Source organism: Octodon degus, unplaced genomic scaffold (assembly GCF_000260255.1).
Source record: "Octodon degus isolate 3935 unplaced genomic scaffold, OctDeg1.0 scaffold00065, whole genome shotgun sequence".
NCBI lineage: Eukaryota > Metazoa > Chordata > Mammalia > Rodentia > Octodontidae > Octodon > Octodon degus.
Genome location: NW_004524641.1, coordinates 9,275,277 through 9,294,066, shown reverse-complemented (window position 1 = coordinate 9,294,066; position 18,790 = coordinate 9,275,277). Strand labels below are relative to the sequence as shown.

Below are 18,790 nucleotides of genomic sequence, written 5' to 3'. Positions count from 1 at the left end.
GCTTTTGCTAAGCTTGTTCTAAGTAGGTGCTTTAGACCACTGAGCCATCTCTCCAGCCCCATACACTGCTTTTTTAAAGTGACACACATCACATACTTGATGGCTTTTCTGATACCCTTGCTGACCTGGGCAGTTTCCCAAGTGTCATTAAAGTAAACATAAAGAGTTGAATCTCTTTTGATTTTTTTTTGTATGTGTATGATGTGGAGGATTGAACACACAACATTGTGAATAATAAGCAAGCACACTATGACTGAACTATGCCCTCAGCCCTTGATTTACAGGACTCGGGTTTTCTGGATTAGGAGAGGAATGATTTTTCACTGATCACTTGAGGCCAGTATAGGAAAGACAAGTATGAAGTTTTAAGTTATGTTCCTAGTCTTAAAAACAAGGTGTGAAAAGACATACCAATCAAATCTACATAGTGCCTTATTTAATTTCTACTTCTATCTTCTTCATAAAGCTTCCATAAACCCATAGATTTTTTTCTTTGAATTCCTTTAACATGTACTGCCTATGGCACTTGTTCTGATAATGAAGGACTGACAGCAAAGACTGTAACTTAGTTCTTTCCCTTTTCTTCTAAAATTCTTGCATAGTGCTGGCTATATAGTTCACTGGAATAACTTACTGAAAATATTTTTCTCTACTGCTACATTAACTTTGATATTTAATCAACAAATATTAAGTACCTACCAAATCCCAGGCACTGATTTAGATAGAACAACAAAACTAAGACCATGCTCACTTGAAGATAAATTTATAATTCCAGATACAGAAGTGATAAAATACTATGAAAAAAATAAAGCAAAACAAGGGAAGATGGTATGAGGTGAAAAAAGGACTTATCTATTACTGAGAAGGGGACCTTAGGACAGTTGATCTAAGGAACATATGGAGTGAAATAAGAAGTAAAAGGTAAGTAACTCATGATTCTTAGAACATTTCCAGTTGAGAAACTGGCAATCACAAAAGCTTTGAGCTGAGAAAATCTGCTTGACGTGTCTGAGGAAACCAGTGTGTCTATGGCACCATGGGAAAGACTGGATCTTTTCTAAGTAAGATGAGATGCCTAACAAGGAAACAAGTATGTTTATTCTGTTCATGGAGGAGGGGCGCAAGGACTTCTATCATATATAACTATAAAATACAAATAATGTCTTACTGTGAATTATCTTCATTGTTTATTCTTTTGAGCTCCCGTATGTGAAGATTTCTGACTCTTTCCAAACGTTCAAGTTCTGCCTGGATTTCTGCCTCTTCCTGAAAATGAAGAGAGGGGACTATAACAAGCTCAATTTATTTGTGATATAAAAGAGATATTTTTACCCATGCATCAATTTTCTACAGTGATGGGAAGAATAGTGCATTATAAAGTACCACTGAGTTAAGTGTGTTGTTCTCAATGCCTGAAAGATAGAAAGATAAGGCAAAACTTATTTCAAGAAACCATCCTCCATATAAAAATCTTCACTTAATGAGATGTTGCATTTTATTCTGTACTACAAATCTATTTTTATAATGTCTACACTAAAAAGACAGCACTTTTTTACAAAAAGTACTCTGATGCTGATTTGTACCACAAAATGAGCTACAATTATTTCTAGGCCATCTGAATTTTAACTTAAGAGTATAAAACAATAAAATGAAGATTTTTTTTTGAAGATATTTTCTAATAAAAGAGGAAGGACAAGGAACCACAGAGCATTCCTAGACCTTACAATATTTGGAATGCAAGTACACTCACACACAAGCTGACCACTCACTTTAGATAAATCACCCTTAATCCTAAGCAGACATTAACATAAAAGTTATAAATTGCTGTGGTGAATCTTCGGCTATCAAAGCAAGATCTAAAGAAAGGTACCTGAAATATCATTTAAATTTTTAAATAACTGTGTTTTTTCATTCTTTTTTTTATGAGCAGAATATATTTGAGGGAAAGAAAGCCCCTATCTGAGAGAAGGACAGGAGGGGGGACCCGAGCAGGATGTCTCCCTTTTCATTCTTGAAATAGTCTATTTTTTAGAGAAAATTTAAGACTCCAAAACAAGTCAGCATGTGTAGCACCATATCTCAATCTTAGCACACACTTCTGTTAATATAAATTTAAGTAGTAAAATATGGGCATAAATATGCCAAATTTGGGTGGAAATTTCTAGAAGAGTTCAATTAAAAATATTTTTGAATAAGAATTTCTGGAATAAATAATACAGATTACCTTGACCTAATATGTACCTATTACAGTTATAAATCTAGACCATATGGAAAAGCTTATTTGTAAGTATTACATCTAAATATTTCTCTATTTCATCAGCTCCTTTGCTTTTCCTTTACTGATTTATCTTTGATAATAAAAATTCTTCTACATAAAAAAGTAATTCTGAAATATACTGAAAATATAATTTCATTCAAATATGAAGAGGTCTAAAATATATTAGATCTATACATAATATGTGAGTTAAAATATTAAAAAACATAAAAAGAATATTTTTAAGTATTATGAAAACAGATCTTTGCAGATGTCTTTCACTTAACTTTAAATTATTTTAAAATAAAATTCAACACTTTGACAAGATATATAATACAGATTAGGTATTAGATGACCATTTCAAGATAAATTTAAGTAACAAGAAACTTCTAGAATTTCAGAAAAAATTCTAAAACAGATAAGTTAAAGATTAACTAAATTTAACTGAAATGTCCTCATTTAATATCATCAGTTGTTATTTCTTAATGAACAAATGGGAAGGTGACCTCCTAGGAGACTAAATAAGCAAAGATTCATCAAGAACTAAAAAGCTTCGGAACAGGGCCAACCAGATAGCTCAGCGTATTCAAGTGCCTGCTTAGGCAGATGCAGGGACCAGCGGCCCAGGGTTTGATCCCTGATGTGCCAGCCCCGGCCCCAGCATGCCCTGAGACAGTGATAGAGACTGGGCGTAGTGGAGCACACCTGTAATCCCAGCACTTTGAAGGCTGAAAGCAGGAGAACCACTATGAGACTGATCTACGTAGGGACTTTAAAAAAAAAAAAAAAAAAAAAAAAAAAAAAAGCTTTGGAACAATAAATTCAATACAATTTAGCTGTTTTAACTTAGTCAAATAAGACAGAATACAAAGCTGGCCAAACAGGTATATCCAGGAGTATACAAGAACTTTAACTCATTTACCTGACAGATTTTTTTAAAGTGTGCTACATTTTTTTTAGGACAGGGTATACAGGGTATATAGGGTTTCACTGTGTAGATCGGACTTGTAGTGATCCTCCTGTTTACAGCCTCCCAAGTGCTGGGATTGTAGGCATGTGCAACCACACCCAGTCTCAATTGCTGTCTCAGTGGCGAGGTGGAGGAGTGGGGGGTGAGGGGCTGTGCAGGTCCAGGGATTGAACTCCCCTGCCCCTGCATCTGCCTAAGCAGGTGCTTTAATCTGCTGAATTATTTGGCCGGCCCTCATGACAAAATTTAGAAAGCAGAGTCCTGTACTAACATTTGGTAGGTTGGTGAAATTTCAAATAATTTCATGAAATTATGTCAAGGCTATTAGAAGATTAGATGAGATGTTTATTTAACTTTTGTTTTTTTTTTCCTTTCTTTGTTTTTTCCTCTGTAATTTTACTGAGAAACAAATAGCAATGAGACAGTTTCAAATCAAATTGGTAGGACAGTTCCAATAATTAACACATTGCATACTCTCTGCCTAGAGGTTATTTGCTGTACGAGACGTGGACATGATATCCTATTTACAAACACTATTAGAACAACTCCCTCTACTCATTAAGAGAATGTAACTATATATCTATCCTAACCACTTTGAATACACAGATACAAAATGGACATTCATCTGTATCCCCTTTTTTTGTTTAGTTCCATCATTTGAATATTATAGGTGTGTTAACTCAGCAAAATATTCTAAAAGAGTCCAGTAGTCCATAATAGTATTGGGTCTTCCTCTTGACTGGCAGTGTCAGAAATTGTTGACAAGAGTCCCCTACAGCTCAACCTAACACCATGGCTTTACTTCTTATACTTCATTTTCATACTTTTCTGCTGGTTGGTTAAGACTAAGATAAAGCAAGACCTATGCAACAAAAGTTGTAGCTTTTGGATCTGATAAGGTCAGTCAAATTCCCCCAGAATTTATCCTGAGATCCTGTACCTCAGATTGTAGATCCTTTGTCAGTGTCAGCCATGTGGATGAGTTTAGCTTTAATTTGAAGTTGTGTTATTTCAGTGCTAACTTTACATAAATTTTACTGAATCAAAAATATGTAGGATTCTATTCTTTGTCAATTTTGTCTAGCCAAAGGCAGGTAAAGATCATCACGTGACTCTTTCTTGGTCCACTGCTCTACCATGTATATTCGCTGACTGGGTATTCACAGGCACAGTGCCCAGCGTGGGGTGTGTCATACTGTTGGCTTTTTATGATCACTGCTGGAACTGTACTTGACATTATTTGCTATCTTTTTTTCTTTGTATGTTATCTTCCTATAGATTGAAGATGTGAAATTCCATCATTCTTATCTTTGTATCCCATGTCTTGTACCTAAATCTTGTTAAGAACTCAACCAATATAATTTGGAAAGCTGTTTCTGTGATTATGTCTCATAAAAATAGTCAACACATGTAGAAAATTTATAAATAAATAAACATGTCATAAAAAATATGTAGGATTCAACTAGATCATTAATGCACATAATTACATTTGTTATATACTTTTCATGTTAGACCCAATTTTACAAAATAAAGCATGACAGTTGTATCCCATAAAATCTTACAAAATAAAAACTGATAAGTACTATACATTTTGAATTGTTAAGGTTAGCAGGAAAAAAATGTCAGAAGAACTTGAGAGATACTATATTCTAGATATTGAGGAAGAAATATCAAAGAAAGGAACTATAGCTGACACTTACATACAAATAAATATAAATCCAGTCAGCGATCTATGTTTACATGTTTTATTTATTTATTTTTGGTACTGGGAATTGAACTCATGATGGTACACTTGCCAGGCAGGCACTGTGTTGCTGAGCTATATTCCCAGCCCTACATGTTCTATTTCAATGCTTAAAACTACTTATATTTTTGTGGTGTCTTAAGCCTTAAAAGAAATACTTTTGTAGGAAAGATAACTCTCCAACTTTAAGGAATTTCTCTCAAATTTCACCAACAGAAATAAAGAAAAAAAAAAAAAAGGAAGGAAGGAAGGAAGGAATACTGTTATGGATTAAATATTTGTGTTCCTCCCAAATTTCATACAGAATATCTGATGTCCTAATATAACAGTATCTGGAGATGATGCACGGGACAGGTAGCTAGCATTAGATTAGATCATGAGTAGAGGACCCTCATTAATGGGATTAGTGGCCTTATGAAGGAGGCAGGACCACTGCCATCACCACTGCCACCACTGCTTCTCTGGGAACACAGAAACAAGGTCATGTGTAACCCAGGAAGAAAGCCCTCATCAAACCCAAACCATTCCAGACCTTTATCTTAAGACTTTTAAGACTTCCAATACTACAGTATGAGAAAATAGATTTCTGTTAAGCCACTCAATGTGGTACTTTTGTTATGGCATGCTGAGTACACTAACAGACATATATCCCTTTAAGCAAATGCTATAGGTAATAATGGTTAGTACCTCCCCTCATAGGAAGGGGCATGGCCCAGTTTTGTTCTGGCTCTATGGCATAACAGGCTCAAAAGCAGTAGCCTCAATTATTTCATCTCTTGGTATAGATCATTTTCTAAGGTCTACCCTGTTGGCTATACTCTTCTTGACTGACTTGACATTAGCCTGTGGGAGATGCTGAAAACTCATCTTTTACAGCAGCTTCAGGAGAAGTGAGGAAAATCTGAGTTCACAATCACTACAGAATGAATCTTCAAATTCACGGCAAAGCTAGGTCACATTACCACTTTTGGTGAATATACTCAATATTAATCCTGGATTCATCCACTAACGGAGCAGTTAATCAAAGCAAAGAAAAAACATACAAATAACATCTGGAAAGGAATTTGTTTTTGTGGTTAATTATAATATAGAAGGGACATGAGTTAAAAATATGTTGAATTAAAAAGTAGGGGTAGTGATCAAATACAAAATAAATGGCCATGCCTCTTTTCTGTTTAAAAAGATGTAACAGATAATTTAATAGCACATATTATAGTTTTAAAAGTACTTTAAAATAAACTCTGAAGTCCTGAATCATATAAAAAACCAAGTCATATAAATATATACACAACAGATTTCAATATTCCTAATTGTTTGAGTCACCTACAAAATCACTACCCAATGCATTTTAATTTTTTAAAAAATCATAAAAATATTTTCAGAGTTGGATTTTTTTTTTTTTTTTTTTTTTTTAAGGAACTGGGGATTGAACTCAGATCCTTGCGCTTGCCAGGAAAGCACTTATTCTACTGAGCCATCTCCTGGCCCAAAATCATAAAAATAAATCCCACACCTACTTCACTGGAAGTTTGTCTCTCACTATATCTTCAGCAAAGAAATGCTATTTATGATCAATGTCTCTTCTTGTAACTCAATATTCCCTTGGCTCAGCTCTCTAAGGCAAAAATAACTTGTAGTTACGTGGAAACTGTAAAATTACAGGTTAAAACTGCTGGTTCAAGGGCCGGCCAAATCGCTCAGCGGATTAAAGTGCTTGCAAGCAGGCACAGGGGCCAGGGGTTCGATCCCTGTGCTGCCCCTGCCCCTGGGGCACGCTGAGAGGGCAATTGAGACTAAGTGTGGTGGCGTGTGTCTGTAATCCCAGCTCTTGGGAGGCTGTAAACAGGCAGATCACTAGGAGTCCGATCTAGTAGTGAGACCCTGAAACACTGTAGACCATTCCCTAAAAATACAAAAAACAAACAAACATAAAACAAAACTGCTGGGTCAATTAGGAGTGGGGCATTTCCCATAACTGCAGTTTTTCAAACTATGAAGAGTGGAGCATATAGGGATTGAAGCTACAAAGTTTAATTATAAAATGGATTTCACATGTAAAGCAATACTCCTTCCCAATTTAAGCATAGTTGTCTGAAGTTATTTAGCAAACCTAAATGTACATTACATGTTATTCCCCACGCAAAAAATTTCAACTGGCAAAAACTGACTTTTTATATTTGTTTTGTTTTTTGAGACACGGTTTCACTATGTAGTCCAGCCTGGTCTTGAACTCAAATGATCCTCCTGCCTTAGCCTCCTGAGTACTAGGATTACAGGCCAGCCACCACACCCAGCTAAAACTGACTTTTTATAAAGATAAGATAAGACAAGAAGTTATTTTTGTTTGCTTGTTTGTTGTGTGGCTGGGTGGGGAGCTGCATGCTAAACAAGTGCTCTATCACTGAGCTAGGTGCCCAACCCAGGTTATATTTTGATACAACACTCTTGACTGGCCTATAACCTATGAAAATTCATGAAAGAAAATAATTTCTATATCTTGTATTATAAAAATGATGAAAGCTATGTAAAGCATGCAGATTGGCACAGTCTGTTCAACAACACTGTAATACTACTTGGTGCTCAAAAAACTCAGATTTTGAAAAGTTTAATGTCAAATTCATTTGAGCAACAGGAAAAGTGAATCTCTTGGAAGTTAACAACTTTCCTCAAAAAAACAAAATCAAAAAAACCCAACCATACCCTTTTCAATTTCATGATGTCATTTAAAAAGTTTATTACCAAGAAAGAAAAGGTAAAAGAAAAAGCATTATTAAAAACTAAAAGAAAAAAAGGAAACAGTTTTATTCAGATATATCCATATGTGTCACTAAATTATCTTTTCCAAATCTATATATGGACATAAAAATATGCAACCAAACAACAACCACCAGCAAGACACCTATACAAAGCAGTGTTGAGTTTAGTTCGATTATAAGACAACTGTCCTGTAATCATATTTTTGCTTTATTATGACTATGTAGACTGAAAACAGAAGTAATAGTAGAAGAGACAAAACTTAAATTCTTCAGTGTTTTCTTTCCAAATTATATAAATGTTCTGTCCACTACCAACCCTAATCACCAACTGGCTATTACTGAGGGGAGCATACAGAATCTTCCTCATTACCTTAGAACTTCTGTTTTTTTAAAAAATCATTCGTTTGTTTGTTTGGTACAGGGTCACGCTATGCAGCTCCTGTCTCAGCCTCCCCAGCGCTGGGATTACAGGTGTGAGCCACCATGCCTGGTTTCGGCAGCTGGCACAGTGTGCCCAGGGTTCTAAGGCTGGCATGGCATGTGGTACTGGGAATTGCACTTGGGTCCTTGTGCTTGCCAGGCAGGCGCTTAGACTGCCAAGCTATCTCCCCAGCCCAGAACCTTTAATGTTAGTTTCCCTTTATCTATATTTCATTTCCTTTTAAAAGGGGAATGGTGGTTTATTCTCTCTTCAAATGCATAAATATATATGCTGAAATTCTTTACAGTACCAGCGAACCCAAGGACTTGTGCTGGCCAGACAGTGCTCTAGTACTGGACCATAGTGCTACAACTTTTTATTTTTATTTTGAGGCAGGGCTCTGTGAAGCTGTCCATGCTGGCTTTAAACTTTAGGTCTTCTTGCTTCAGCATCATGAGTAGCTGAGATTACAAGCATCTGTGTGTGTGTGTGTGTGTGTGTGTGTGTGTGTGTGTGTGTGTGTGTTTTGCCCCATACTGAAGACTGAACCTATGACCTTACTCAGATACATCCCTTGCTCTGTTTTCATTTTTTGTTTTGGGACAAGATCTCACTAAAACACTGAACTGCCCAGTCTAGGCTTGAGGCTGTTATTCTCCTGTCACAATGTACCAGATTGTTGGGACTATAGGTGCACAACACCATACCCAAATACATACACCATCTTAATGAAGAGTGACTGTTAAAATATGTAGGCTTTCAGTCCCTCCATTTTATTTAAACAAAGCAAAACCTCATTAGTCAATAGATTTAAGAGTTTTAATGAATGGCAAATTTTAAAGTTTCAATATACTTATTTATTTTCTTAAAAAAGTCTTGCTGTTGTAGTCCAGGCTGGCTTTGAATTTACCAGGTAGCCCAGGCTAGGTTAGAAGTTGGCAATCTTTCTGCTTCAGCCTCCCAAGTGTTGGGATAACTGTTATATACCACTACACCTGGCTTTTAGGAAACTTCTTATACACTGCTGTACTATGGGGACAAGAGTCCTCAATGTTAAATATTGAACAAGCTGATGACACCAGCTCTAGAACACACATGTACAATGCTTTAGTAGGATATATGGTAGTCTTTTCTCTTAGTTTCCTGCTTCCTTTTAACCTGTTTCAGGATGATAGTAGCTAACATATATTTTTACAATTTGAGAGTTTAATATCTAGCTCAAATGTGAAAAGCCTAGTCTTCTATACTATGACTACAAATGTACATATAAATGGCATGGACTTAAGTTTTGGTTCAGGAAAGTTGGTAGTCAAGAAACTTTTTTGTTTTTTTGTGAAACAGTGATCCTCTACACTGAACTTAGAAATTGAATCACTAAGTGACAGGAAGCATGACTCCTGAAGATCAGAACTAGAAATGTTTGTAAGTTCTTATGAGTGTAGGAAAGGGAACATAAACTGAACAGTTCTCATCTGTAGCCAGATCCCTGTTCTCTCACCATAGTCCTTTTATAGGCCACACCTTTTTAGGGGGTATGAGAGACTGAACCCAGAGTCTTTGCACTGAGCTATAGTCCTAACCCTTTCCTGTTTTTATTTTGAGACAGTCTTGTTAAATGGCCAAATTGCCCAGGCGAGGCTTGAACTTGTAAGCATCCTGCCTTTAGCTCTCAGAGTGCTGAGGTTATTGGTGTGCACCAGTACCCCCAGCTGAGGTCTACTAATTTTTAAATGAAAAGCAGCAAGAACAAAATGTCAAGTAAGGAATTCCAACACTCTTTTCAGGACTCTTCTCATCCACATACACCAAGAAGTCAGGAATCTCATAACATTCTTTACAGGCTTAACTATGACTGTTCTAAGTATAGTGCATTCCCACCAGAATTCCACTGAAATCTACTGCCTATACAAGTAGCATCTTGTGTGTCACATTTTACAGAAACACAATGTACAATGTACTCAGCTTTAACTGAAATGAGAATTCTGAAAAGATTTCTGCTGGTCATGGTCGTAAACATAAAGGTGAACACACAGATGTAAAGATGATGCCCTCTAGAATTACATTGCTCATTATTTTCATTCACACCTAAAGTGACAAGAAACGTCACATATGCAAACTTGTTCTTTGTGGTCATACTATGGGTCTGACAAATCAGATGACAGAGGTATTCTAAAAGAGACCAAAGGGGATAGCAAATTTCAAGAATATTTGGGGGTCAATTCACCTAAAACCAACGCCCTGTATTCTCCACTGTTCAAAAGGTTGTAGACAATCCATTGTCTTCCATTTCAACTAGTTGCATGGTCCACTGTGAAGGAGTGAGAAAAAGCAGTGTACTTGTTCTTGACCTGTAAAGATTTCATCATGGAAGATTAATACTGATGTTGTTGCTGCCTGTTACTGGTTGTTTCTCTTTGCAGGTGCCAAAATCAGTCAGAGTACAGGATTTCAATGGCAGAGTTGTTGCTATATTGTTATCTCTTCAGAACGGAGGCACAAGGAGAGATGAATGCCACATCGCAAGGAGCAAAGGAGAAAGAGAGAAAGAAATGGTGTCAGGTGGCATGCTGGATGTGATTTGTTTCAGTAGAGATTGAGATGACTGTAAACTGTTTAGCTGATTCCTTTGGTCTGCAAAGATACATTTGTGTTGGTGCTGGTGATTCTTGACTAATCCTGCTTCAATTACAAATTGCTTGTTTTTCCAGTAAAACTTCTAGTTTTTATAAATAAGGCTATAAATCAAACATACTCTCTCAACTCTTACACACACACACACACACACACACAGGCAAACGCGCACACACACACGTCAAAACACACACATTAAAGCCAATCCCTACTTTTCTATTCTATACTATTTAATATTCAGTACTGAGATGTCCGATTTTCTATATGCATTCTCCCCCAAATACTCAAATTTTTAAAATCAAGGAGACAAAAAAGTTTGAAAACTAGGAAAAAAATGGCAACATGCTGTTCACATCACAAACTCGAGTAACAGCAGTATGGAGACAATAGTTAATGGTCCTAATAACTTTTTAAATTCTATGTCCTCATGTTTTATGATTAGTAATGTATTTTTTACAAAATAATTATGATTATAAAGAGAACGTATTACAAGGAAATTGGTTTTTCTGGAGTTTTTTTCATTGTACATGTTATTTTAGTAACAATCCTTGAAAGTACATCCACACAGCTGTCTTTAACTCCAAAATAATGATGTGATTATATAAACAACTTGGCAGAATTCCTCAAATCATAAAGATAAGTTATTTTTCTATAACTAGAATTTATCAACTAGTATTTCCTTAAACCACCAGATTCCACATGGGAGATAGGTACATAAAGTGGGATTGTTAGTAGCTTTGCCTTAGAAAAACAACTCTGTAAGATAGGAAATTGTTCTCTTTTTAATAAGTGATAACTGGAAAAGTGTATAATTACTGGGAACAAATTATTTTCTTTCTAAAATAATTTCAGGAATAACTTGGAAAGTTAATGTATGTCTTATATGGTTGTTTTATTTTATTCTGTGAAATCTTTATAAAATTATTTGATTTATATTTTTTATCAAAATGTGCCTTCTCTATTGACCTTTAAAAAAAACAATATGGAAATCAATATATTAGCTAATAATAAACGGTTTCACTAATAAAACAATCATGAACATACTTGCCAAGGAAGTAAATATAGGAAAGAAAAAAAAGTGCATGAACAACAATTGATTTAAAATTGCTCTTTATCTGTAACCAGATGAAATAGCATGTACCAAAAACTTAGAAAGTAGCATGCACTCCCACTACTCTAAGAGATATGCAATGAGCTACAAATGAATTCCTCTGAATACAAAGAGCAATGTGCTATTCATCTACAACAAAAGAATTCAAGAAATAAAGCACACAGCTATGGCCACTGAAATAACAGAAAACAAAATTTCAAGTTCTGGCTTTGTCACTCACATACTGCATTATTTCAGACAAAGCACACAAAAAATATCTCAGAATTCCAAAAGTTAGGTTTTTTTTTTTCTTTTCTTTTTTGCTTGGTGGTCTAAGCACCTGTCTGGAAAGCCCATGTTTGATCCCTGGTATTGCATGCTGTGCCTGCTCTGGAACCCCGGGCGTGCCATGCCAACAACCAAAACCAGGCATGGTGGTGCACACCTATAATCCTAGTGCTGGGGAGGCTGAGACAGGAGGATCACTATGAGTCTGAGCTGTGTAGTGAGACCCTGTAACCAAATAAATGAATAAATAAACAATTTTTTTAAAAGTTAAAGTTAATATTCATACAAAAATGGTTACAACTTCTGCCAGGCATGATGGTGCATACTTGTAATCCCAGCACTCCTCAACACTCTGAAAAGACTGAAGTAGGAGGATCAGGGCTGGGGAGATAGCTCCGTAGAATAAACTGTTGCCTGGCAAGCGCAGGGTCCTGAGTTCAATCCCCGGTACCACAAAAAAGAAAAAGAAAACAAAAAACAGTGAAGCAGGAGGACTGCCTTGAGTTTGAGGAGAGCCTGGGCTACACAGTGAGACCTTATATCACTACTCCTGCCTCCAATGCTCTCAAAAAACTTTATTAGAGATTGTACAAAGTAACAGTATGTAGTTCTCTTGATATGGGAATAAATGCATCAGGTAGACTGTGGAACCACTTAATGAATGAATGAACAATAACTAGACTGCTAACAACTGAAACAGGGTAGTAAAGCATTGTTGATATACTCAAAAGGGTGATGCTGTACAATGATCTCAGAAGACAAAACTAATAGGGCCTTGGCTAAAGTTTACATTTACTTCTTGGCAGCAACTGGAAACATCTATTTATTTTAGCCACATATTTACTTTTAGAAGTTTCTGCCTGATTCTATCAAACTGCAACAGTGCCTGGACTTCTTATTCTCCTAATAACAGAGTAGTACAGAATATGAACTGAACATTAAGATTTATTTAGTAGTAAATGAACTTTTTTGTATTCTGCCTACTCTATTATAACTACCATCATCAAATATAATGTGCATCATGAATTACCCATTTCAAGAAAAAGTAAATGGGCCTCCTATTGTAAGTTCATCTAGCTAAGCTTCCTTAATGAAGGTTTATATTCCTGGCTAACAAATTTAGTAACTAACTCTGCTTAAGAGTTTATTAAAGGGATAGTGAGAGAGATTAATACTGAGAGTCACACTTGCTAATTCAAGGATATCCAGGTTCTAACTTTATACCTTCACCTAGCCAATAACTGTGCAAGTAACATGAACATCAGATATTCACAGATCAGATCAGATCTAGCCTATGGTAAAAATCTATATACTTCTTACACATTAGGGTACAATCTGTATCAGCATGGGAAACTAATAAAATACAGGTGACAACATCTTTCTCTTGATTCTGTGTGTTAAGTGCATGTCCAGTCTATTTTTCAGAGAATAGAATGAACTATTTTCCAACTATGCTTTAGAAGCTTATTTTTACTAATGTAACTACTTTTTTTTAAAAATTGTACAACTCAACAGTAAATATCCAGTTGAAAGCAGGCAACTACAGCTATATATTTGTGCTATGACATTACAGTACTTGCTCAATTTTGTTGTGTACCACTTACAATTTTCTTCATAAATGTATTCATTCTTCACACCCAAAATAGTCTTACAGAAGAAAAAAATGAGTATTCAAGATATGAGGGTACATTTCAACATTATTAGTTGGTTACTCTCTAAAAATATTCCACGATGGAAGCCAAAGAAAAGTTATATTATTATAAATTGGTTAAGAAGAAGATAAAGTTAGAAGTCTAAGACTGTTCAGTAAATTTTGATACAGGCTGAAAAAAGGTAGAAAACAGGATTATGAAAAGAACAATTATTAGAAAGAAAACAAATATGAAAAATATAAAAGTCAAACACTGGAAAAGAATATGGAGGCTAAAATGGAAGGTGAGAAATTCTATAACACTTGCAAATGTTTATGTAGTAACTAGACACATAAGCACACTCTACTTTAGAAAATAAAAGGGTTTTTTTGTGGAAACCAAGTATTTTCAAAATACCCTGAAAGCTTTTTTTTTTTGGCGGTACCAGGGATTGAACTCAGGCCCTTGAGCTTGCCAGGGAAGCGCTTATTCCACTGAGCCATCTCCCCGGCACCCCTGAAAGCTTTGAAAGCAATCACCAACCAACCAACCAACCAACCAACCAACCAACCAACCAACCAAAGCTAAAACCAAATCCTCCTCTAAGGCTTTTTTGAAAGTATACTTTATGTAATATAAACTGCCAATTCTAAACTTAACTGCTTTAAAATTCTGAGCTCTCTACCACAAATTTTTATAAAGGTGCACATGTAAAATGCCATTATTAGAAAAGGTCACTTAAAATTTGCTATTATATGGGAAAACAGTAACTCTCCAGGCAAAGTTCCAAAGATATACTTAGTATAGCTACATTTATACTTAATAACTAAGCATATACTATCCCTTTATCACCAAAGGTTGGTTAGAAAATAATTGGTAATTTTTCTTTATGTGACATCAAGCATAGATCCTTAAAAAATTCATTAGCAAAATAGCTTGTGTAGGTACACAAATACTTGTGATTTATTCTGCACTAAAAATTTTCTCTTTATTCTCAGTCCCCTAATATAGGTCTATTATTACGACAGAATCATTATCACAGTTCAGTAGTTTCATCTGCCGCAGAGAACAGACTGTAGAAAATAGACTAAGGTTGTCTACTGTATCTCAAAGAGCAGGAAAAATGGCTGGTTATTACAACAGAACGAACAGGACTTGTAAAGACCAAATAAATCATTTTGGAACTCACTGTTCAAGTAATTTAGGTCCAAGTTTTCTGAGCAGTGGCAAACACAGAGGCATAAGAAAGGACACTAAAGCAAATTATACAAGAGATACTTGAAAAAATTTAAAAATAAATAAACTGTATTACAATAAAAGGCACATTGCCAAGAATGATGGCAGATAAATGTATTTAAAGAGATAGACTATCCTGAGGGGGATTAATGGCAATATGCCTTTTATTGTAATCAGTTTTTACACTAAATATTTACCTATGTTTTGATTGCCCTTCACTGATTAAGCAATTGTGGCAATTTTTGTGAAATAAAAACATTATAGAGGGCCATCATCTAATTTATTCACCAGATCTGGTACCATTCAACTTCTGATTTTTTCCCCAATGTCAAAATGACCATGAAAGGTGTTAATCATTCAGAACATCCAGGCAGCTAATGACAGCATAAGTAAAAGACACTCATGAAGGGCTGGCCAGATAGCTCAGTGGATTAAAGTACCTGCTTAGGCATATGTAGGGACTGGGGTTTGATCCCCAGCATGCTGCGCTGGCCCTGTCCCTAGGGTGCACTGAGGTAGCAACTGACACTGGGCGTGGTATTGCACGCCTATACTCCCAGCACTTGGAAGGCTGAAAAACAGGAAGGATCACTACAAGTCTAATCTGTGTAGTGAGACCCTGTAGACCTTGTAGTAAAACTAAATACATTAAAAAGAAGAAGAAAAAAAAAAAAACAAAACAAAACCCCAAGACACTCATGAAAGAGGACTTCTCAAGAGTTGCTTCAAAAAGTGGAAAGAACTATGGGATAAGTGTGTTTGAAGCAAAGGGTAGTATTTTGAGAATTAGTGACAATACACAATAATTATTTCCTAAAAATTTAAACTTTGGAATTTTCTATTATACTTCACATATATACATATAATCACACACATATATTTCCTATAACCAAACAGCAGGAATCCTTAGCATATTAACAATTTTCCAAAAAACGAATTCACATTATAGCATGACATATACAACCAATCTGAATGGGTTTCTCTGTTCTATCCCACATTATCCCATGAAGATGACTTCACAGAAAATATCTTTAATTAGTTTGTCTTCATTTTAGTTATAACTTAACCTATTTTATTTTGTTTTGTGGTACCGGGGATTGAACTCAGGACCTTGTGCTTGCCAGGCAAGTGCTTATTCTACTGAGTTATCTCCCCAGCCCTATACTTTTATTTTTTAAATTGTATTTCCTATACTTTAACCTAGTTTAAAAAAAGAAAAACAGGGCTGGGGATATGGCTCAGTGGCAGCATTCTTGCCTTGAATGGACAAGTTCCTGGGTTTGATCCCCAACGCCACCACCCCCCCCCCAAAAAAAAAAGAAAAAGAAAAACAACTTCAAATAACCTGACAAGCAGTATACAACACTGGGTCAAAAAATGTTTATTTTTAAATTTTTTTTAACATTTTTTTTATCTCATTGTAACTTCTTTCTTGTTTTGTTTTCCTTTTTCTTGAGATAGGGTCTCACTATGTAGTTCAGCTAGCCTTGAACTTAGTGGGTAGCACAAGCTGGTCTTGAACTCATGGCAATCCTCCTGCCTCAGCCTCTCAAATGCTGGGATTACAGGTATATGCCACCACTCCTGGCAGTTAATTTCATTTTGAAAGAAAAAAAACTCACTACTCATTCATTGAAATGGTTTGAATTAAAATTAAGACCTATAGAAATAAAGGACTTATGATTTAGAGATTATAAACAAGTACTAAACTATACATTATAAAACTAACATAGTAACATATAGTAACATTTTTCAAAATTGTATCATTTTACATTATTACTGATGATCAGCTCTTAAATTTCCCAGCTCCATATTTTAATAAAAACATTTAAGCAAGCAATCAACAAATTAAAAGTTAAGCTAAAGAATTAAGTTTCCTATTTACTTGCAATTGTTATTTCAATTTATTATGAAATAGATACAGCTAGGAAATTTTACCTTTCATCTTAAAAATGAAAAACACTTCATACCTGGAGGTGCTATTTAAATATAGTGATATAAAGACACTAGGTCTGGTCAGAAATTGTTCTTCCACTAAAGAAACACAATATATTAGCATCTCAGTATTTTGAAGTTAACCACATTGGAAAGGAATATTATTTTAATATGTTCAACATAAAAATGCAACTTAATGCATCTCTTTTTCTCTTTCTCTGTCTGTCTCTGTCTGTCTGTCTGTCTGTCTGTCTGTCTGTCTGTCTGTCTCTCTCTCTCTCTCTCTGTCTGTCTGTCTGTCTGTCTGTCTGTCTGAGGCTCTAAATATGGAATCCTTCTCTTAAATTTTTGGTTTCTGAAATAAAGACACTTAGAACTCAACTCTCCACAAAAAGTTTAGTAAGAATTTAAACTAAAAATGCAGCATTTGCATCACATACCTTCTTGAGATGTCCTAGTCTAAGTTTGAAAATTTCTTCTTGTTCATGATATTCTGCCAAAGTCAACCTGTCAAAAGTAAAATTTTAATTCTATATTTTGATATTAATACTATTATTTCTTACGAACAACTAACAAAATAGGGTAAAATTGACCAAATGGACAGAAAATGCTGCCAATTTTAAGCCAAAATCTCTTTCACAATATTCTTTAGGATACTTTAGTACTTATAGATGGAGTAATTAGCCAAGCCAACAGCTATATGATAAATACCACACATCAAGTTATACTTCAGAATTTATATCCTAATGATAAAGAGAAAACAAGATAATCTCTCCTTACATTTTGGTTTGGGCTTACAATCAATAGTGGGGTTAAGAAAGTAAAAAAGAAACAACTTAATGACAGAGTAACTTTAAGTAATAGTAAGTGTTATAAAGACAAAAAGGGTGGTATGATAATGGCTATTATTGCTAATTTGACCTGGTGGTTGAACAATTGTAAGAAGACTTGGGAGAGCCAACATTCTAAAATTGAAACACTCAGCATTTATGAAAAGAAAACAAGTGAAAATGTAGGGAATGGAGAAAACAAGACTATTTTGAAATTTTCAAAACAACTAGGCATTAATAAAGGGAATATCTTCAATATCATAAAGGGTATTAAAAAAAAAAGATAACTGATAGCAAACTTAATGGTGAAAGACTGAAGATTTCTCTTTAAAATCAGGAATGAAACGAGCACATCCACTTTAATACAACTGCTATTCAATACTGTCCTGTAAGTCCTACCAGAGCATTCAGGTAAGGGGGGGGGGATGCATCCAAACTGTAAGGGAAAAATGCAAAACTATCTGTATTAACAGATGACATGATGCTTTATGTAAAATCCCAAAGAATACACAGGGGGAAAAAATACTAGTTAATAAACTCAGTAAAGATAGAGGTTGGGATCACCATACAACAGTATATGTTTCTGTATACCAGAAATGAACAACCTATAAAGGATATTAAGAAAAAAAATCCATCTATGATAGTGTGCAAATGAATAAAACACTGAGGAATAAATTTAATCCAGGAATTGAAAGGCTTGTATAGAGAAAATTATAAAATACTATATACTGCTCAAGAAATTAAAAGCTGTAATAATTAAATTAAAAGTTATCCTATGTGCATGAATTCAAAGATTTAATATTGTGAGGGCAATACTCCAATACTCCCTAAAATGAAAAATAAATAATTAAAATTTATATTACTTGTACTTTATTTGAGAGAGAGAGTTAGAAACAGCTCAGTGGCACAAGCACTTGTCTAGCAAGCACAAGGTCCTAAGTTCAATTCCTAGCATAAATACATTGAGAGAGAGTGAGAGAGAAAGAGAGAGAAAGAGAGAGAGA

General features: G+C 35.0%; 1 protein-coding gene across 1 annotated transcript in view; it reads right to left on the bottom strand.

The window, feature by feature from the left end:
* The window catches only part of LOC101592694 (serine/threonine-protein kinase tousled-like 1), a 68,040-nt gene that overhangs the window by 15,167 nt on the left and 34,083 nt on the right, over positions 1–18,790 (bottom strand). The window contains exons 5-6 of the mRNA XM_023719172.1: positions 17,397–17,463; positions 1,169–1,266 (exon numbers count right to left, since the gene is read on the bottom strand). Of these exons, the coding sequence (XP_023574940.1) occupies positions 1,169–1,266; positions 17,397–17,463 (165 nt within the window). The remainder of the gene's footprint in view (positions 1–1,168; positions 1,267–17,396; positions 17,464–18,790) is intronic.